Source organism: Mirounga angustirostris, unplaced genomic scaffold, assembly GCF_029215605.1.
Source record: "Mirounga angustirostris isolate CCGP_5_RB_7025 unplaced genomic scaffold, mMirAng1.0.hap1 SCAF_7, whole genome shotgun sequence".
In the NCBI taxonomy this organism is placed as follows: Eukaryota; Metazoa; Chordata; class Mammalia; order Carnivora; family Phocidae; genus Mirounga; species Mirounga angustirostris.
In genome coordinates, this window is record NW_026991715.1 from 62928189 (window position 1) to 62951532 (window position 23344).

At 37.7% G+C, this 23344-nt stretch overlaps 1 protein-coding gene across 14 annotated transcripts in view; it reads left to right on the plus strand.

The window, feature by feature from the left end:
- ATG10 (autophagy related 10) overlaps positions 1–23344 on the plus strand; it is a 232731-nt gene that overhangs the window by 147653 nt on the left and 61734 nt on the right. For all 14 annotated transcript variants that reach the window (XR_010413111.1, XM_064596329.1, XM_064596325.1 and 11 more), the window contains one exon: positions 7699–7796. Coding sequence is in view for 13 of the 14 variants with exons in the window: in XM_064596329.1 (XP_064452399.1) it covers positions 7699–7796 (98 nt within the window). In the remaining variant the exon portion in view is untranslated. The remainder of the gene's footprint in view (positions 1–7698; positions 7797–23344) is intronic.

A 23344-nucleotide genomic window follows, 5' to 3' on the forward strand; every position in this document is an offset into this window, starting at 1 on the left:
GCTTTGGACAGATATTTAGAATTTCTTTTGCATTTGATTGTTAGTAAAAATTAGTTTCTCTGCTCTGCTCTGATTTTTCTTCTGTTACCTTTTTTTTTTTTTAAGTAAAGCAATTAGTAGTAGTAATTCGCATTTAAGTGACATGACCTTTTCTTTTATCAACTGGTTTAGATTCCAGAAGAAATATTTATTGTGTTTCTTGAAATGCAAATCCATTGAATTGTGATTACTTCTTATTCCTCTGTATTGGCCAGTGTCCACCAGGCCTATTATTGCCCAGGACTCAGCTAACATGGCACTTGCTCTTTTCACTTCCATGTCATATCACATCACACCACATCATTTCACATCATATCGTATATAATATCGCAAGTTTCACTATAAGAGAATTATTTGCTTGTCCCCTATGAAATGGTAAGCAAGAAAATGGAGCTGTAAGGTGAAAAGAGGGAGGAAGGAAATTAATAGCGAGTACCTATAACCTACAAAGTGATAAGCTTAATTCATGGTAGTGTGTGTGTGTAATACATATGTGACATTTGTTATTTGTCTTACTCATTTTGGCACCCACAGGATCTGCTGTGATATAGTATCAACAAGTATTTACTGAATGAACCAATGATGAGGAATTTCTAACCATTTCTGCATACAACCCAAAGATGGAAACAGTGTGATCGGGCCTTATTTGAATTGCTCTGATGGGTTATAAGGAAGAGAGTGATGCTGTTGTCTCCAGGAAGCTCAGGACCCAAAACATCTATATATACTTTTACTCTCCAGTTTGATACTTCTTAGAGACTACAGAAGTAGTTGACTAAGGAAAATGGCAAGTCTTGAGTACTCAAAGGGTGGGCATCCAAACTAGCTGAGCAGCTGCCCCACTTCTATAAACACATATTTTTATTCAATCCTTGAAGGCGAAAACAGCCAAATTGCGCCAGCATTCTACTGCTGAGTACCTCTCATTCCTACTACTTGGACATTTAGGAGCCCGGTTCTCTCGGGGGTAACATGGATTTAAGAAGAGAAATAAGGGGGCGCCTGGGTGGCTCAGTCGGTTAAGCGACTGCCTTCGGCTCAGGTCATGATCCTGGAGTCCCTGGATCGAGTCCCGGGATCGAGTCCCGCATCGGGCTCCCTGCTCGGCAGGGAGTCTGCTTCTCCCTCTGACCCTCCCCCCTCTCATGTGCTCTCTCTCTCATTCTCTCTCTCAAATAAATAAATAAAATCTTTAAAAAAAAAAAAAAAAGAAGAGAAATAAGTCCTTCCCAGTATTTTTTTTTTTCCCCTAACTACTTTTGCCATTTGAAGTTTGGAAGAAGTAGTGGGGCACACTTAATGCCATCTGTTACCCAGCAGTGGGTAAGAGGTAACTACATTCCTGTCAAGTAGTAATAAGTAGCCTATATTCGAAGAGTGCCTTCTGGTTTATGAAGTCCATTCTCACGAAACACTGCCATCTTCAGTGCTCACTGTTTCCCCTCCCCCATCCACCCATTCTTGAAGCACATTGTTTTAAAGAAGTATTTGTATCATGCTAACTAAGGGCTTTGTGCACTGCCCATCATTCCAGCACCTTTTTATGTCCCATTTTTCCTTTTCGACTGAGGACTTGGTTTTGGTCAAAAGCTGGTGGCAAGTGTTAGAAACGTAGTGGAAAACCTTAGCTATATACATAATGTCTTAGGGCTTCACCAGAGTCCTAAGCTTACATAGTTTTCCCTTTCATGACAACTGGAGATTTCTATATTTATTTCAGTTTGAATTCTGATTTATTCCTGCCCTGTCTTTCTTCTTTTCCTTTGTTCTCAATCTCCATTGAAAAAGAGACCAAATGGTTCTTCTCATTTTCAAAATATTTAATTCTTTGGCTGACATATGGGTTCTTCTTGGGAACTGTTTTGACATATTTCTTTAATTAGTCAGAAGGGCTGCTTTTGAATAGGGAAGGAAACATTTCTTCCATTCAGCAACTGAATGTCTGTTCTTTCTGGAGATCCATTCTATTATTGGCCCGGGGAGTAAGAGTATAGAATTAAAAATGTAACCCAGATATTTCATGTGGAAGATTTGTCCACTTGCTGTATGCCTAAAGGATGCTCATGGAGGAACAGGGAGAAGGAAATAGCCAAGGAATAATTACCTCTCAAAGGCAAACCACGATAAAGGCCAGCATAAAGGAAGAATAATGGAAAGTTTGGACTTAGAGCGGTGTGTAAATCATCAAGGAGAAGGAAGAAGAGCCTTGTTCAATGTGGTCTGGAACAAGAGGAGGTCTTTGGAGTGCTTGGAAGAGAATAACAGGAAAACAGAAAGATGGAGTTGGAGGAAGTTGGAGAATAAAGTAAAGTATCCACAGCTCCGTCCAACAACTTGCAAGGGAAGGTAACAGGTTGGCTTTTCTGAAGAGGCTGGAAAAAGCATCAGAGAAGAGGAGGAGGGTGGGTGCCAAGCTGGAGAGAGCATAGCATGTTTGGGGAACAGTGAGAGGCCAGTTTGAAGTAAAGGTTTCCTTAAGATGAACTGCGGAAGAAATATTTGGAAAGATATGTTGAGGTCAAATTATGAAAGAGATAATGGGTTGGAAGTGGTTGCCAGCAAAGTGAGAGGTGAGGCAGCTTGTTGAACAGGAAAGAAAAGGTGGATTGGAGAGGTTCTTAAAGATTGAGGCAAAAATGATTCTCGTTAATGATTACAATGAGCAGAATATAGAAAATGATTTGACAGATAATTTATTTGATCATAGAGAATCTTTAAGAAAGTTCATATATGCCACGTATACTTATATAAAGTTATAAAGCTATGATAATGGAATGGAACATGAACTTTGGTACATTAAAAAGAGATTCAATGGATTGAAATCAAATTTAAGAGCAAATAGTGGGAATTATTAAGAAAAATAATGAAAAATTAACTAACACAAAGATATTCAAATTGAAAAATCAAACAATAGAGGAAATTTAACAAGAATTATTTGTTGAACCATGTAAACGTTTGAAATAGTATGGGGAGTTAGGATGCTTGTTTAAAACATACGATGGGAATAGAATCCCATTGAAAAATCAAGCCCTGGTTTAAAAATGTTTTAAAGAGGAAAATGCTAGAGAAATGTGAAACAAAACTACAGGGAGAACTAATTAGCCAAAAGGTTTATTCTAACCTGTATTAGTGCAAAATACCATATATACAAAAAGCAACAGATTTTAAGTGGATCCAAGGCCAGGAAGAGGACATGAGAAGGTAATTTATTTTCTTACCTGAGAGAGACTATATTTTAGCTTTCCTGGATAGATGAATGTTTGTGTTGTGCTCCATAAGGAAGAAATTTAGAGAGCTGCACATTTTGAGTAATATATAGATTATTTGACATGTAGGTTATTATTCAATTGAGAGATTTTATATGAAAATTGTTAAATTAAACGCTACTGGCAGTTGCTAAAGATTGTACTTTTTAATTATTCTATTTTTCATCCAGTGTCTCTTCTTCTTTTATCATTGACATTCTAGGTTGCTGACAGAATATTCCTTTAGCTCAAATGTGTATCATCATTCCAGGAGATAGAGGCATATAGTAGGCATTCAATAAACACTTGTTAAATAAATGGCCTTAATTTGCCATGCTTACTTTGTGGGTTGCTGCTGAAATTATTTCAGCTTCTGCTTCAATTTTTCAAGCATGCAGGGGATTTTACTGAGCTTCTCAGCCTCAGTGTGATTAATGAGATTTCTAAGTATGTTAAAATTGGTGCTATTGAATATCTTGGGTCTAAAACTAGGGAGTTGTTGATTGAGTATGCTTATGTCACCTCTGACTGAGGCCAGACAGAAAAGAATAGACCCTCTTAACAGGGCTTAAAGTTTCTGATTGAAGATACCTTCAACTGAACATGAAAGCACATAATAATGTGTTTCATGAGCTTAACCAAGGATTTGTTTATGCCCACAGTGTATTTTAAGTTAAAGTTTTGGGTCTTCGGTTTTCATAAATAGATAGATTCAAAATCGCAAAGTTCTTCAAGTTTCTGCAGTATTTAAGCTCTACTTTTATGACGTGATTTTTGAAATATATTTGATGGTCTCCGTTTAATGGTTTCTGTGGAATTAATGAAGGTTCCATTTGGTTTTGAAATAATTAGAATCACAATCATATTTTGAATATATTTTGTGTGTCAGTGGTGTATGACATGGTTTTGGAAAAATTGCTGATTAGGTCAAAATTTTTTGTTTTAGCATAAAAGATCACAAAACTAACTTTTGTATGTCTTTGATCGTGAAGGCATGAGCGTTGACTGGGCAAGTTGATGATAAAGGCTTAGAGAAAAGAACCCACATCACAGTCATTATTGTCATATCTGTATGTGAGAGAAAAAGCTATATTAGCCAGATTGTCTGCAGTGTAGATGGTCAGCAGAAGCTGGAGAGATTGGCACTCTTGTCATAGTAACTTGCACAAGTGCTCATTTGATCATCTTTAATACATGCATTTTTAAACAGTCTGTAAATGCATTAGAGAATACAGACCCATTAGAGAATGGGTCTATTCACTTAGAAAACACTCTTCTCTTTCTAGAAAGTGGGTAGCCCTCTTACAAACATGCATGTAGGAGCATGATGCATCTTTTTATGTTTGAACTTATTATTTTTAACTCTGTAATTATCTGTTATTTCTAAGTTGACCAGATCATTGTTTTAATTCCTGCATTGTAAGATGTTAATTGTTTTCCTGTAAATCTGAGGTTCTCTGAAAACATATGTCACACACCCTCAATCGTAGCATCAAATCTGATGAAAATATTCTGTTACATTTGTTCTGGGTCTTTCCACCTTGTTGGTAGCTGCTGATTATTGCATTTTGTATGAATGGTTCCAGCAGAGTATGCCGGGTTTTGACAGTGGTAATATCCGAACCACTTACTCCATCCTTAGATTGTAGGCTGAAATATTTTAAGGAGTAAAATTAAAATCATTATTGATGGCCAGATATTAAACCCAGCATTCTCTAAGTCTGCAAAGCCTTTCTCTGTCTTAGAGGAGATAAAGTTAAGGAGGGTGTCCTTTCATTTATCATTTACTCAGTAAATATTTATAAAGCATTTGCAATGTGTGAGTGGGGCTTGGAACTACACTGTAGGGCTGCAGTGGTGAAAGGATAGGGGCAGTCTCCGCCCTCAGAGGCTGCAGGGAATGGCGGGAAGGGTACTGAGACCCGCCCCCAGAGGTTGCCGGGGATGGCAGGAAGGTCACTGAGACTTGAATTCCAGCTCCAGTGCAGTCATGAACTGGCTGCATAATTTTGGCTGATGTATGTTTCCCAAGACCTTGGTTGTCTTAATTATACCAGCTCTAACATTTTGTTATCCTACAACTTGATTTCTTATAACTTCAACATCTGAAAATTATTTTAAAAGCATGTCATCTTTTTATAATTTGATTATTTGGTTTACCATTTGACATTGAAGTACTTAAGACCCTACCCCCCTCTTCCAACATCAGTACACACACACACACACACACACACACGTGTGCGTATTTTGAAGATATGTAGTGCTTATCTTAAGGGCAAAGTTTGGCCCTGCTCTGTAAATGTGTTCAGAAAACAATATAACACAGATACTGAAGGCAGCTTGTTTTTAACTTGTACCTAAACATGACATTCAAATGTTAATTGGATGAATAAATCTTGTTCATTTTACAGACATGGAAATGTCAATGGAATAAAACTATTTATCAAAAGATAATGGTCTCCTGCCACAGATAAATGCCAAGATGAAGATACGTATTGAAAATGTATCAAAATACTCTATTGCTATTTATTGAAAATAAAGGTTGAGGAAAAGTTCAACTTTTCTGGTCAAACATGAGAAATGCCCTGCCTCTGGTATTAGTATATTATGTCATCAAACACAATGTGCATGGTGTAGAAACATGAGAAAATTCTAAGAAATAGTGGTCTATAAGTGAATCCTTTAGCTTTATAGTATGGGAAGTACTGAAGTGGTGCAGTGGGGGCTGGGAGGAGATACCTACTAGGTATTAAGCTCTGACTGTGTGCCTGACACAGTCCTGGGTGTGTTCACTGATGCAAGCCCATTCACATGAACAGGATTTGAGAAGGATAATTATACTCATTTACAGGTAAAGCCAAATAACTTGCAGTCACGTAGAGAGTTAAGTGCTGACACCAGAATTCAAATTCAGCCTGGGCTCCCAAGTCCAGTGCTCTTTTCCTACAGTCTGCATCTCTACTTAAACTCCATGAATCTGAGTACAATACCTTTTGCTTTGTGGTGGGGGCGTTAGGGGTTGGGATAGATTATTTCCCCAAGTTTTATTGCACTTGATGACCAAATACTTCTTTGGGTCTAATGATCTGATATACTGATGAGCTTTCTTTCTTTCCTTTTTTAAAAAAAAAGCTCACAGGAGTGAGAGTGTTATAGTTTTAGTTTTAGTTTTAGTTTAGTTTAGTTTTTTTTTTTTTTTAAGATTTTATTTATTTATTTGAGAGAGAGATACCGAGAAAGGGAGCCCAATGTGGGACTCTGACCCAGGACCCTGGGATCATGACCTGAGCCGAAGGCAGACACTCAACTGACTGAGCCACCCAGGTGCCGTGATGAGCTTTCTTTAAATGCAATTGTCCACTTGCCTAAGTGAGCACAACCCTAAGTTCTGAGGACTTGATAGCTCTGGGCCAAGTAGCATTAAATTCTAGTAGTAAGATCACTTTCTGTCCAGCAGTGTGCGATTTCCAAGTCTTTAGGTAATTTCTTCTTTCTACTTTATTTTACAAATTTAGATACCTATTTCTCTCCTAGTGCCATAGTGGTCTTCATGAAATACATTATTTGGATTGTTATGAATATAGGTGAATTGTTGTGATTGTTAGAAATATAAGTGAATTGTTGAATTGTTTAAAGAAAGAAAAAGAATTATTATTCACTAGAATAATAGTGAATAATACAGCCACTTCCCTAATCTCTTCATGCCAATTCCTTCTCATGTCCTTCCACCCTTAACAATTCCCTTTCTCCACCTGCCACAAACACTGGATGTTAATGTCTCCCTCCTCTGTACTGTCGGAGAACTGCAGTTTTCCTCTTGGCAACAACCACTCTCTACCCAGTATTTTAGTATTAGTGTACTATTGATATACTTGTCATAGTTTCCCTAGTAGATGGTAGGCTTCGTACCAGGAGAAACTGTGTGCTTTCCTTTTTTCTATTCCCCATGGTACTCAACAGGGTGATTTGAACATTACAGATAGTCAATGAGAGAGTGAAAGAAACGTGTACGTCTTTGATTTAAGAACTCGAGGAAATAGTAAGATTTCAGAGGTGTTCATAGTGCACCCTTGTGAATATGGGAGTCTGTCTACCTGGTCCTTTGCCTGTGCTTGTATCTATCAATTCTAAAATACATTTGGATTTTATTTATTTTGCAGAATTCCTACAGGCAATGAATGAGCAGATAATTTAACTGCTAGATGGTTACAAAGGAGAGAAGCTTGAATGTTTAAATTTCCCTCAGGAAGAAAATAGTAATTCATATGGCACTCTTTTGACATATAAGTAATATGTGTACTAGCAAAGATTTTTTAAAAAATCATAACGTTCTTCTAGTAGTTTTAGATAAACACCAAACATCATTGTGTCAAATGGATTACTGACTGATGGTCTTTGCCATGCACTTTTGCAGATGGAAGACCGTTAGCTCTGAAGGACATATGGGAAGGAATCCATGAGTGCTATAAGACACAGATGCTGCAGGAGCCATGGGACACCATTACCCAACAGGTTAGAGAGTATTTTTATTTTATTATATGTGATTCTAGTTCTCTCCTCTACTCTTTTTTTCCTATTTCATTCCTCTGCATCCTTACAGATTTCAGTTCAAAGACAGTTTCCTTTAAGACACCTTCTCAGACCCAGAGCTGGTTTCTCCTCCCTGTTATAAGCTCTCAAGGCAACCCGTAGTTTTCCTTTATAATGCTTATCACAATTTTAAATTATATATTTGGATAGTTTTTTTTTTTTAATTAATGTCTTTCTTTGTCATTGTACTATGCATTCCCATGTGGGCAGAACCTTGTTCTCTTATTTATTTTAGAGAGAGAGCATGAGTTGGTGGGGGGGAGAGGGGGAGAGAGAATCTCAAGCAGACTCTGCGCTGAGCTCGATATCACGACCCTGAGATCATGACCTGAGCTGAAACCAAGAGTCAGATGCTTAACCGACCGTGCCACCCAGGCACTTCTTTTTCTGTCTTTATTGTACACCCAGCATTGGTAGTGTACTTATCATATAGTGAGGGCTCAATAAAAATGTATTAAGTAAATGAGAATAGTAAATAGGTTGGCATATTCACTAAGAAGTACATGATTTAGCTTGTGTCGCCTACAATGCTTCAGAGTTTTGCTCATAGGTACATTTGCAAAAAAATTCACTTTTGATTAATAATAGGTTTGCAATAGCGATCTGAAAAAAGTAGAGAAAATACATCTGCAAAAGTAGATATAAAAAGTAGATTTGCAAAACTAGGGAAAAATAGATCTGTCAATCATTAAGTCATTATTACTGCCTTGCTAAAATCAGCAGTTAATTATTTTAGAAATTTAAAAATACTCATCACCTTGCAACCAATCATGGTTTCCTTAAAAATAATTTTTACTTATATCAAAAATCTTATCTTTTCTCAGCCTCTGTTAAGCTTAATCAAAGCTTCCTTTAAAAATGATTTTATCAGCCATTAGAATTTTTATGCCCTCTTACGTGTTTGATCATAATAATGACAGTTTACCTCCCAATCAACATAAGAATCCTTAGCATCTTGTAAGTAGTTCTTTGACAGTGACTGCAAATGACCGTTTTCTAGGTTCTAATTAAGGACAAAACTAGGTTTAAGTACATGCATATTTCACACAGCCCCTCAAGTTAATCCTTTCCTTTCCCTTCCCACCATTGCCCTCTTAGATCAAGTCCTCTAGCCTTACCTGGAACAGTTAGTAAGGCTTCACAACTCTGCTCTTCTGCTCCTTCCTCCCTGCACCTATCATCAGTCACATCCTCCTAAACATGGTGTGCATATCTTGCCTATGCACCAACCTGCAGTAGCTGTCCAAAGGCCAATGGCATGTGGTCTAAATGCCTCACCTGGGCTCCAGTGGTTGCCACTCCCTGGCTCCAGCCTGCCCTTTCAAGCTTATCTTGTACTCTGCTGTACACAGTCTCAGCTCCTGCCAAACATGGCTGTTCATTTCCCAGAAGCTATCCTGTGTAGTTTGTTCTTGGAATTCTTTCCAGACTTGTCTTCCCTGTTGCCTTTGTTCTGTCTTTATATTTCCTTCTTTTCTCTCATGTTCCTTTCTTGAAACCACTTCAGCTCACAGAAATGGCCCCCTCTGAAACCCAGTTCTGTAGACCAGGTACGGGTGGTTGCACTGAAGAAGAAGAATGAGACATATAAGCAAATCCATCGTTAAGATTTTTGGCAAGCACATTTTATTTTATGCAAAGCGTTTAGCCTTTAAGCATCAAGGTGAGTGCTAAGAGTTTCAACTTCCAGTGTCTTGCCAGGGACCACAGGTTGTCTAAAAATGTAGACTGTAGTGTCAGAACCACAGGACCCAGAAAATGTTTGGTTGTAAGAGTCAAGGAAGATGGCAAATGTTAGAGGCAGAAGATGGATGCCAAAGACATCCAAAAGTACATCCGCATTTAACTTTAGTGCCTTTTTTCTCTGCTTCTTTTCATTTACATTTTACATTATGTTCTTGAGCCCATTTCTTATGCTTTCCCTTTTCTGTCACTACCAGTCCTGTTATTAATCTCAGTGCAAGCCTATAGCACAATTCCTGGTGATCTATGTCATTTTGGGTTTTAATTCTATGTGTCTCTGTTCTGACTTGACATATGAACAAGACTTTGTACTCAACTGTATTTTCTTAGTTTCCTAATATGATGTTGCCAATAGATTTCTATTGATAGAACTTCTAAGTTGCTAAACCAACGAAATGAACCAATCTGTACATTGATTGTTTTTAAAGGAATTGACTAATATCTTTTAATTTGTAGATCCTTAAGTGTCATGTGGACAGCCAGTTAGTGGACCATCTTTTCCTACCTGACATAGTATAGTAGTAATGATCAAATCCAATCACAAAAAGCATTATTATTTCTAACACCCAAGTGCAGGGGATCACTTAATGGGACAGATGGTTGATATAACCAAACTACAACACAACTGGAATGGTTAGGTGTTCCTTTGGGATTTGTCTTATGGGAATTGATCTGTGGACAGCTATCCCACTTTTGACAACAAACTTTGTTTAAGCTTGAGAATTGCTCGTCACAGTGCATGTGCGGGCATTAAAGACCTAGCCAGGGAAGCTCACTTGTCGCCATTGCATTACTTGGCATTCAGAAGTCATCATGAATGTCTCCTTCGGCGGTCTCGGCTTTTAATCTTAGATTAGTTAATGGGTTGGCATTTACATGTTCTTCTTTGCCTGAGATCCTTGAGAGAGTGGGTCTTCATTTTTGTAAAACCGCACGTGGAGAAAAAAATAGTGTCCTCAGTTGGGGGAAGGGGAGGTTGTGATACAGCACTAGGGGAGAATGAGCTGATAGACTAGTGGTGGCACCAACCGTAGAAAGCATTTTGCAGATTACCCTGAAGAACCATTAGCTCGCAGACTGAACATGATAATAATATCCTGTCCTTCAGAGCAGCTTAAAAACAAAAGCAGCCTTCGCACAATATAAAATGCATTTCACTTCATCTTCAGGCTTGATTGTGCTCATATAGTTTGTTACTCTTCATCTTTAGTAATCACACTTCTGTTCTCTCAGCATTTATCTTGATGATAAGGACCTGTTCATGTCAGACATGAACCCTCTCTTTTGACGACAAGCCACTAATGAATCTCATACATTTGATTATGGTGATTACTTACCTGCTTTTGTCCAACATTATGAATTACCTATTATCTCAACCCTGTAGCCTAATAAAGAACTTCTGAAAGAAAGTTAACAGATGCCTAGGTTGGATCTGCCCAAAGTGGTATAATGAATGTTACAATAATGATTACTTGCAGGTGTGGGCTCTATGTTTTAGGTAAAGAACTCCTGTGATCTTGGCACAAATTAAAAGTCATAAGATAAGAAAGCATACCTTCAATTTTACTTGAAGATGTGTGTGTTTATGTATGTGGATGTGGAAGTGGTCAGATAGGTAGTTGTTTCTTACTGTCTTCTTGTTTTTAAACTTTATGTTATGGAAAATTATAAACATATACCAAAGTAGAGCTAATAGTATAATACATTTACAAACTAATGGCCAGTGTTACTTTTTTAGTATCTCACCCCATCTGGAATTTTTAGAAGCAAATCTGAAACATCATATCTCATCCATACAAATTTAAGTATGTATCTTTAAAAAACAAGGACTTTATACCAATGTTTATAGCAGCTTTATCCGTAATAGTCCAAATGGAAACAATTCTGATGTCCTTCAGACCATGGAGATTAAATGAAGTGGTACATCCTTGCTAGGGAATACTATTCAGTAATACAAAGGAACCAACTACTGATACGCTGAACAACTTGGATGAGTGTCCAGAGAATTATTCTGAGTACAAAAAGCCAGTCCCAAAAGGTTGCGTAGTATATGATTCCACTTAAAATAACATTTTTGAAATTAGAGAGGTGATTTGTGGTTGTTGGGTGTTAGAGAAGGAGGTGTAGGTAGGAAGGAAGAGAGTGTGGCTATACAAGGCAACATGAGAGGGAACCTTGTAGCAATGGAAATGTCCCGTGTCTGACTGTATCAATGTTACTGTCTTGGTTGTGATATTGTACTGTAGTTTTGCAGGATGTTACCATTGGGGAACTGGTGAAGGGTATGGATAATCTTTTTGTATTATTTCTTACAATTGCATGTGGAATCTACAGTTATCTCAAAATGAAAAGTTTAATTTTAAAAAGGTAAGGACTCTTAATAAACATAACCACATCTCTGTTATCACAATAAATGGATAATAATTTCTTAAAATCATTAAATAAGGAATTGATGCTTAAATTTCCACAGTTTTTTAAAAATTTTTTTAGTTTCTGTGAATCAGGATTCAAATTAGGTTTATATATTAAAATGGTTAGCATCTCTTAAGACTTTTGAAATAAAGATTCTCATTCCTTTCTCTGTTTTTTTCCTCATAAATTTTTGTTGAAGAAACAAGGTTGTTTGTCCTGTAGTATTTATAGTCTGTTTTTTGTTTGTTTTTTCCCTAATTGTATCTCTGTGGTAGTGTTTGGTGTATTCCTCCCTGAGCTTTCCATAAACTGGTAGTTAGATCTGGAGGGTTGATCAGATTCAGGTTTGTTTTTGGGGGCAAGAATACTTCATAGGTGATTCTGGATGCTTCTTCCAAGAGGCAAATAATGTTTGGTTATCGTTCTTTTTTGTGATGTTAGCAGCCATTCATGATTATTGCCTAGATCCATTAACTCATTAGGGGTTGCAAATGGTGATGTTCTAATTCCATCATTCATTATTTATTAGCTGGAGTGCTTTATAACAGCAGTTTCCCTCACTAGTTTAGTTACTTGAGGTATGCTTTGTCTAGAAAATGCAGGATAAATGTTCTAGCTTTTAAGATAATGAGCTGCTTCTCTAGCATTCTAAGGTGACCAAGAAAGTTTTCTTACATATCTTCGTGGACTCATGGATATAAATGTTTTATGCATTTCAATTCATTATAGTGATTATCTTTATTGTTGCTTGATTGTTGCAACAATGTGGATGGAACTAGAGGGTATTATGCTAAGTGAAATAAGCCAGTCAGAGAAAGACAAATACCATATGATTTCACTCATATGTGGAATTTAAGAAACAAAATAGATGAAAATAGGGGAAGGGAGGGAAAAATAAAATAAAATGAAAACAGAGAGGGAGGCAAACCATAAGAGACTCTTAACTCCAGGAAACAAACTGAGAGTTGCTGGAGGGAAGGGCTGGGGGAATGGGGTAATTGGGTGATGGGCATCAAGGAGGGCACTTGATATAATGCTCACTGGGTGTTATATGCAACTGATGAATCACTGAACTCTACCCCTGAAACTAATAATACACAATAATATAGTGTATTATTATCTAAATTGAATTTAAATTAAAAAAGTTTTTTTAAAGTCTCTAAGTTGGTTCCTGAGTTAATTTTGATACAACCCAAGTAGCTCTGATGGCTTCTTACTTTTTGGTTTGACGAATTGTTGCACATTCACATTGTGCAGTCCATGCCCAGACTTACCACTCCATTTTCCAAGGAGGCTTGCTTTGTTTCAGAGCCTTTATCAAGGTGCTGGAACCAGACAGAGTGAGCACCACCGCTTTCCAGCTGTATGAACTTGGGCAAATTTCAAAAACTCTGTGTGTCTTATTTTTCCATATAAGGTAATGGCAGCGTCTACAGAGAGTTGGTGGGAAGGCTAAAAAAGAGGGTTGCATACAAAGCTCAACCTGTGTCATATCTCCCTGCAAATATTTTCTAACACCTGGACTGTGCACTTTAAATTTGGAAACTGAGACTTTTGAGGTACTTTGTTTTCTGATTCCACATGTCTGGGGAAGGCTGTCCAAGTACAGGTAAATGAATGGGATTGGGTGGATAAAGTTGGAAGGAAACTCATTATAGTTCCTCATGTGATCCCACCCAAGTAGCATGAGAGAACTGGATTAAATATTTGCTGGGAGTAGAGTTAAGAGGAACCTGTGCAATATATATTTTACATATCCCAAATACCATTAATTTCATTTTGAAGACTTCATCATCTCTAAAACATGCAAAAATATGGTAATTAATTTCAGTGAGTTTTCATTATATTTCCATCATAAATCTCTCAAGGTAAAAAAAAACAAAAAAACAAAACTCAAACACAACAAAAAACAAAACTCCTTAGGTACCTTTTGTTGAATAGATTGCTTTGACTCTCAGTGATGCAGGAAGTCACTGGTTAAGGAGTCTTAAATAATGAAGCTGATATGTTGCCTGGTGATTTATAATGATGGCTGATAAACTGATGATTTAATTGTGCTTCCTCTAGTAATAATCTTAAGTGCTGAAGTGAAGTTCCAGTGATTGGCTTTCTTCTGAACTCAGTCTCCCTGGAGTCTTTAGGCATCTCTTTTACACAACATCCGATAACTGACTTTTAACTGTTCCTATTTTAAATAATACAAATCAATTAAAACACACAGCTGTTTAACAAAACTTCTCAGTGTTGGTATAGGTCTCGGTGGGTATTTCCTGATGGCTCATAATGACATCAATTTAGTGCACCTGGTAGGATCTGTGTGAACTGGAAGTGGCTTAATTCTTAAATGACAAGAAAATTAAGAAGCCTTTTATGGATTGCTGCCGCTGCTTTAGAATCCCTGCCAGCACCACTGAAGACGCTTTCCTAGTGGAGTTTGATTTAAATGGGACTACAGACATCATGTAATTGTTTTCTCAGTCATTTGCCATTGGATCTGGGTTTCTAGGTATTCATTCTGGACATTAATAAGTCACTTTAGTGGGTAGTTTATAGTGCCATAATCTACTTTGCAGACTTTTTGTAGAAACTTTCTAATGTTTTTAGCAGTGCTCGATGGTTCTACCACCCTCTACTATCTTAGAAGAGTGAAATATGCTTTCATCACCATATCTCATTTTCTTTAGTGTTTTCGGGTAATGATGACAGTGCTATTTTTCTCTGTCTCTGTTAGTAATTATTTCTAGATTGTCAGTCTGCACATGCATTGTGACTTTTAATATTTATTGAATGCTGATGCTGTGAGTACTTCACTTTCCATATTCTTTTTTTTTTTTTTTTTAATCAGTTCAGAAAAACCTGTCACTCACACTCCATTGTGCCTTTCTTGTTTTGGGGGTAAAAAAACCCCACATTTTTCTTAAGTTTTGCTTGTTCCTCAGATTTTCTTTATTTTTTTTTTTTAAAGATTTTATTTATTTTTCAACAGAGAGAGAGACAGCGAGAGAGGGAACATAAGAGGGAGAGGGAGAAGCAGGCTCCCCGATGAGCAGGGAGCCCGATGTGGGACTCGATCCCAGGACCCTGGGATCATGACCGGAGCCAAAGGCAGACGCTTAATGACTGAGCCACCCAGGCACCCTCAGATTTTCTTTAGATTAAGAAGGATATGAAACTTTGTTCTCGTTATCTTCAACGAAATAATTTCTTTCAAAATTTTCTTCGATTTTACGCCCTGGAATGTTTTTGGAAAGCCTTAACTTTATCCTAAGTGCTCTTTAGGCATTGGTATGATATTACTTTCTCATCCCCCTTTTACTTTCTAAAGTTTTCTGGCCACTAGCCACTAATTAAGTGTTCAAATTAATCTAAGTAGAAGTGGGGGCTGATTTATTATGTAAGATCCTTGTCTTATTAACTTCTAAGATATTTGGTTTTATTCCATTTTACTGAGCGTTCAAGATAAATAAACAAGGAATGTATTTCTTATAAATAATCAGTTTATACCAGTATATTTGAGTTTCACTTCTCTAAATTGAAATTTATTTCACTAGGTAATAAAAACAAGAAACTGGCTAATGTACTTTGTTATATGTATATCTGGTTGAGCATAGGGTTGCTTAGCTTTTTACCATCACAGTTGCTCTTTTGACTCAGCACGTGCCCTGAATTTATAGAAGGGCTTTCTTTAAAGAATTTCCCAGCATTTCACTGATCCTTGAAATTTCTATTTCTAAAAAAAGGAGCAGCTTATAAGTGTAAGAATAAAATACCATTTAAAATATTTATAATTAATTTTAATATGACTCATTTTAGCACATTTCATTTTGATAATTACTTACCATCAATTTTTAATTTTTAATAAACATCTTAGTTCCAAAACGTTACATTTGAGGAATATTTATATTCTTGTTTCTGGTTTTTGAGAAAGAGGTTATTGGTGGGTAGGTGGAAAAGCAGCAGCTATAGGCAGGAAAAGAAGCCTGGGGGAGCAGAAAGGCAGGCACAGGGCCCGGAGGGCATGGAAGGTAGAGTCTGCAGACACACTTATCCCTATGGGCTTTGAGTCCCCTGTAAGGGTATAAGCTTCCTAAGAAAGATGCTATTCGGTTTATCTTATTTTTGTCACAATGGTGGCTGGACATACATTTTCTACCATGCAATTATTGCACTTTTTTTTTTCATTCCACTTCCTACCCCCTTCAGCTTTTTTTTTTTTTAACCTGTTGTTTTCCAGATTCTTTTCCATGTGAGCCATTACATTCCACATATTTTATTTACAGTTTATATTTTGTAGGTTAAAATTTGGCCAATAAGTAGGGATAATACCAAAGTATATAAAATATGTGTGCAAGTCATTACAATTATTGTATTGCATGCTGATATTTTTTTCACTATATTAATTTATTTCTATTTCTCTCTGTCCAATCTGAATTTCAGAAATATTTCAAGTGGTGTAGACATACAGTCCAATATAAGAGTAACGTATATACTATAACCATCAAAGCAAGTGAATGAGAACTAAGTGGTGGAGGGGAAGAAAGACAGTTGTAGCAGAACAATCTAAGCTAAGGGTCGATTCTGAGTTTTCTTGAACAACAAGTAACAAAAAGGGAAAGCCAATTAAATCCATTGCTTTTATTCTGTTATGGAAGAAAGCAGACAACTTTATCAAGAGAAACAAACTTTTCTTGTGTTAAATTTTAGGAAGATAATTTTACAAATATGAAAAGCTGGTCTCCTTTTTTTGATACCACTTAAACCAACTTTAGGAGATGGGTATGGAGTGATGTCCAGTTGTAGTTGTATGAGAGTTATATTAGTATATATTGTGTGTTTAGGTTTATACAGCAGAGGCCTTTATTAGCAGCTTCCTGTTCAGAATCAGCCTGCAGATGTATATTGAGTGCTTGGAAATTTTTTTGAATTTGAATGCCTTTGAACTGGCAATGTCCCCTGTAGTTAATCATGGTCACTTACCTTTATTGCCTCATACCTGGTCTATACTTACTTACTTTGCCTACCTGTCTTCTAAAGGCATTTGTGTTTGCCTATTCCTATATATTTTTTTAAAGATTTTATTTATTTATTTGACAGAGAGAGACACAGCAAGAGAGGGAACACAAGCAGGGGGAGTGGGAAAGGGAGAAGCAGGCTTCCCACTGAGCAGGGAGCCCAATGTGGGCCTCATCCCAGGACCCTGGGATCATGACCTGAGCCGAAGGTAGACACTTAAGGACTGAGCCGCCCAGGTGCCCCACCTATTCCTATATTAATACAACATACAAAGAAAGAGTTTAGAAATTCTGTATGATTCTGAATTTGTGAATCTTGGTATGTATTTTGGAGTATCCTTCAGATGAAAGTGCTATTGATGAGGGAGCAGAAGGCTGGCTGAAGACAAAGCCTCCCCAACCCCCCACTCCTGGGTGGGACTTGTGTGACATTCTTCCAGGAATCTCTCCTAACTATCTTAATGTTAATGCCTTGCTAGAGGGGAAAAACAACTTTAACTTGACAATGGCAAGGCCTGAGATATTTTGTAGGTATCTTGTAGGTACTCCTTAGCATATGAAAGTTCTCTTGAAACCTCCCTTTTCCTCACCTCCCCCAACCCCATCGAATTTAATCAGCTCTTTCTGCCCACGGGTCCTGTCCCCATGCTTTAATAAACCACCTACTTGCACCAAAGACGTCTCAAGAATTCTTTCTTAGTGGTTGACTCTGGATTCCACCCCACTGAACCTCACCTATATTCCATAACCACATCATAATCATCTGGGCTTGCATTTTTTATAATAACTGTTTTTTTCTGATTAACAAAAGAAATACATACTGTTAATTTTTAGCAAAATATAGAGTAGCAAGAAGAAAATAAAAATTACTCATAATTTCAAACATTCAATGATACCATTGTTAACCTTTCAGGGCATAACTTTCTAAAAATATATTTATTTATATAACTATACATACATGTGTAATACATATATTCACGTATATGTATGTATTACATATAAATATACACAAATACAAATGAGATTATACTATGCACCTGGTTTTTGAAATTTACATCACAGACATCTTTTCATGTCAATATTTAAATACATCTAAATTTTCCTTTTAATAAGTGCATAGAATTTCATTCTAAGGCCATGCCATAATTGTTTTAACCAATTTTATACTTTGAACATTGAGTTCTTTTCTAATTGTTTGTGTTCTAAACAATTCCTAAGTGAACATCCTTGTATGTATAATTTGTGTAGTTGTCAGATTATCTCTTTGGACTAAATTCTTAGAAGTGAAATTGGTGAGTCAATAAGTACTGACTTTTAAAAGATTTTGTTAAGTATTTCCATGTCAATATCAGAAAAGGTGTGCTAATTCTTACTACCAGTAGGATGTTAGAGAACCTATTTCCCTAAGTGTTCGCTGACACTGGTCATAATTGTTCTTAATGTGCTACAATCTGATGTCAACCAGGCTTTGGATTGGAGCCAGGTAGTTGAACACTGAAGTTACTGATGAATAGCTGAAATGTAGGTTTTTCTTGCAGTTCACTGGGACATACATTTTAGACACTAAGGAAGTTGACATATGGTCGTAATTAAAGGGTCTGATTTCCATTCTTGCCAACACTGAGCATTGTTTCTATTGTCCAGAGGCAGCTCAGCAGGGCTGAGACTTTTTTTTTTTTCTTTGTAAGCCTTATTAGATTTGCCCAAATGACTGAGCAGAATACTTGGAAGCCTGTAAATCCTGCTCCTTTAAGTATGGAAGAATTATCAGTCATCCACCTTGCCCAGATAACAAGACTTGTATGGAATAGTTGACTGAGTAAAACTGTACCTGAAGGGGCTTGCCAGATGACCTATTAATACATTCCCCTGCAAACAATTAAGAGTTAGCATTTTGATTACTTTCAAAGTATTATCCATGTGGGTCCCAAAGAACATCTTCCCAAACTGGCAACTTTGGTTTTGGCACAGGCTTAAACACTTCCGCCTGGTAGTAATTAGCTGCTAGATTAATGTATCCTTTAAGTAGAATGAGGTCATCACCATATAAACGGGTGCTTGTCTTTCTGTTTACTGCCACAGCACATCAAGTCCTCACTTCTTCTGTAAGCATATGAAAGTGGAAATAAATTTATGTATGGGGCATGAATGCAAGTTTTTTAAGGTTAGAATTTATCGTGCCTAAGGATTATTCTAGTAACAATAGCTAACATTTAGGGGGCATATCTCAAGTGCCAAGCATTCTTCTGAATACACATATTATTTTGCTTAATCTTCTGAACACCCCTGTTAGGTTGAATCTGTTCTCCAAATTTTAGAGAAGGAGAAACTGAGGCACAAAGGCATCAGACAACCTACTAAAGGTCACACATCTACTAAGTTGCAGAACCAGAATTTAAACTAGTGAGCTTGAGAGCGCCTGTCTTAATCAGTATGTCTTAGTCCCTCCCACAATGCTAATCTTGTTCTCAAATGTTGTCATGTTAATAAAGATATATTAAAGTAGATCTGACCCCTTTCTGGGTCATGGACCTCTTTGAGAATTTGATGAAAACTCTGGAAACTTTTCCTAGGCATATAGTATTTTGCAACCCTAATCAGGAGAACCCTCAACAGGACATCCAAATCCTTGGAATTTATAGTGGCCATTGTGGATTAGAACTCAACATTCATCCTACCCTCCCTCTCTTGTGCTCTTCCTGTACTGCAGACACTGGAAAGCTAAAACGTAATTCTCCATCTCTCTCTTGGAGAGGGGTCTGAATTTGCTTTAGGGTCATCACATCGAATACATGTGTGCGGGATTTGGGATGCAGAAGTGTTGGAGGCTGCACTTTGTTGGAAGCACTGCAGGTCATGGAGGTTCTATGTATGGCTCCAGTGTTCAGTCACTAGCTTTGGGTGTGTCAAAAGGCAGAGGATGGGGCGGTCGTCGTTCTGCTGGTGTGAATTGCAGCAGGTGTGGTGTGGCCATGGTGGTGGCCACAGTAGAGACAGGTTTCTGATCATAGGACTGGGGCTGTGATTCTAGAATGGCAGATTCTTGATCTTGAAAAGAAGCAGTAGGTCTCATGGTGTCCAGTTCTCCAGTAAGAGCTTAGAAGTTGTTCTTGGAAAATCATTTCGAATTTGTTTATTCAGCCCTCCTAATGAGGGGTTCAACTAGTCAGAGTTGATTCTGTTTTTTGGCAACTGAACCTTGACTGCTACAGTAATACATAGCTAGACCCGAGGATAGTTTTTTCAACAGGTTGGGAATTTGGCTCTGAAGTCAGAAACACTTGGGTTCTTATTCAAGTTCTACTTATTAACATTGTGACCAAGGACAAATATACTTGACTTTTTCCCTTCCTCGTTCTCAAAATGGAAAATTATTCTATATGGGAACTATTATAAGAACTACCTCATTGGGTTGTTGTGAGAATTACGTGAGCTAATGCATGAGTAATTATTATCATTAATCCATTAATATTGTGAAAAAGAAACACAGTGGACATAATTTCTGTTTCATATAAAATATAGCACTGCAGTGGTCAAAAGAATAATTGTTGAGCCTCAAGTTTCCTACAGCAGTATATTCACAGGCACAAACTGATAGTTTATTGAGGAGGGAGCTGGTCTAGAGCACTTAGGGATTGTATTTACTTAGTCAACTAAATAGTTTTGTAGTTTCTCATTCAAAATAGCATTCAAAGAGTTCTGGTAGTGAATCTCCTTTCTTAGGAGAGACCTTTAGCTATTTCAGTGTGCTGTATTTTACATGATAGGATTGGCAAATCATGGGAGTAATGTCCCAAGGCTGCAAGAACAGAAGTAGCCCATCTGGGCCTGTGAGAATCCATCTCCACAGTGCTTCTCCCTGAGCCATGCCATGAGCAGTTTCATTCTACAATCTGTAGTTGTTATTGGGCCTGTGGCTAAACCTACAACATCCTATTGAGACATAGATGTATCTTAGCATACCCTACAATACATCTAGAATTGAATACTACAGATACTGTAGTCAATTTTTTAAATCACTTGCTGGTAGAAGGAGTTGAATTGAATACATGTCTAAGTAGCTTCCTCTAATCAATATGACCCTTTCTGTCAGGCTTGCTCCCTACCCACACTTTTACCCCCAGCCTTATTCAAATAGTCATTAATAACCAACAATGCAAGGGCCTGTCCCTCAAACCCTCACATGGCAGTAAGGCAGGTTTTTCAAACTTAGTTTTGTTATTGTGCAACCAGTGGGAGCTCCATTAAAGGGCATGGAGCAGTAGACAGCTTAGATCACGGAAGGTTGCTTATATAAGCCATTTGGAAAGTTCCTAAAGCCTTCTTCCCCCCACCTTGATTTGCAGGTGGTCACACATTCAATTTAATTGCAAACAGCTGATAAAGGAGAAAATACCTTTAAGAGCCCTGTAAAATGGTCACTTTAGATCCTCCAAAGTCCATCTCACACATAGAAAAAAATCAACAAAATGCAATTATTTTCCACATTTTATTTAATTTCTTCACAGGTATGTTTGACATCAGTGTCACCACCAGGGAAGGCTAAAGGACCATTACTGTTGGTCTCTTGAGTATGTTAAGCTAGGCAGCTAACCTTGTGTTGTTCCTTGACAAGGGGAATTTTAGTATTGAGACATGTCAGGTCTATCTTTTGAGAGAGTTGAGTCTGGAATATGTAAGTCTGTATAGTTTCTAGCAGGTTGCCCAGAAAAAAAGCCCTTTTGATCTTAACTGATATCAGTGTGGCCAGGCCTACGTTTGCATCTGCTATTTTATGGAGTGATTGAATAAAAAGGGTTCTTCGATTCCATAGCCTTCGATGTTACAGAGTTCCTTCTGTCCAACAAGTTGGTTCTAACAACTAATGATATGACTCAGAAGGGAGATGATCAGGGTGTTGAATTTACCTGTCCATCCTGGCACTTAAAAGGCACAGACTTTTGGCCCTCTGGGTATGTTCTGGAGTTCCCTTAGAATAATAATAGTAAGGGGCGCCTGGGTGGCTCAGTCGTTGAGCGCCTGCCTTTGGCTCAGGTCATGATTCCGGGGTCCTGGGATCCAGCCCCGCATCGGGCTCCCTGCTTGGCGGGAGGCCCGCTTCTCCCTCTCCCACTCCCCCTGCTTGTGTTCCCTCTCTAGCTGTCTCTCTCTCTTTGTCAAATAAATAAATAAAATCTTAAAAACAAAACAAAAAAGTAGCCAGTTAACTTTGGGAAGGAAGGATCTTAAGTTTCCATAGCTGCCAGTAGTGTCTCCTTTTTTCTTTAAGCTCACTCAGCTCATTTGTACCTTAGATATGAAGGCCAATCTGCAGACACACCAAGGTAGCTCAGGGAAATCACCCAGGACGCTCTTTTTTCTTTGCTTGTGCAAAGTGTGCTTTTACTCTTGTCTCATTCCTGCCTGGTTTCAAGTACTTTATTGTCTAACTCTAGTGTTGACACTCTCTGGTCCCATGACCTTGGTATTTGAGAGTGATCTTCCTCATGCACAAACCTCAGCTCTCTCTTGCCAACATTGGCTTGGGTCTTAGTTCCCTATGTTACTTGAAGAAAATTTCTCATGTCTTCTTCTGGCCCACAAACAACAAATGTGGCAGGATCTTCCTAACCACCCTAAACTCTTTGCAGCCAGGACTGGATGGAGACTAAAGCAATCTGAAATTCAGCATAACCAACCAGTCTTTCTGAGATGGGAGGTTTTCCAAACCAGTTTATCTAAAGACAGTGGTGATTTTCCAGGTGATGGTTTGGAAATTTTAAGGGCCCCTTATTTTATGTCTATCTCTCTGTGGCTGTAGATAAAATGATTTTTGCACCCATACCAAGTTCACATTCAGGGGCTCAAGTGACTGACCTCAGCGGAGTCTGAGTGCCCTGAATACTCTTGCCAAGGGCTGGTGTTTAGCAGGCAGTGAAGTCTGTTTTCTGATCTATGAGTGTTGTGTCCAAGTCCTGATTACTGTGTGATGTTACATGCCCTGTCCATGGAGAAGAGAAGCCCTTATTTTTTAGAGTGAAAATATGAGTGAAAAATGAGGGAGGGACTGGGCCTAGGGAAGGTTGATTAAGGGGATTCAGCTAGTAATGCAGTGTATTTCCCTTGGGGTTTTCATTTAATTCACCTGCCCGATTCTAGATTTTATTCATAGACATTCTAAGTAATATTAGACCATATATAGGTGAGCAAAATAAACCAGATTTGCATTTAATAACCAAAATAGAAGGCTAGGATAAAGGATGCACATTTTCTACATGTTTTCTGTAGTTTTGACCTCAATGTTAAACTCACTTTCAAAAGCAG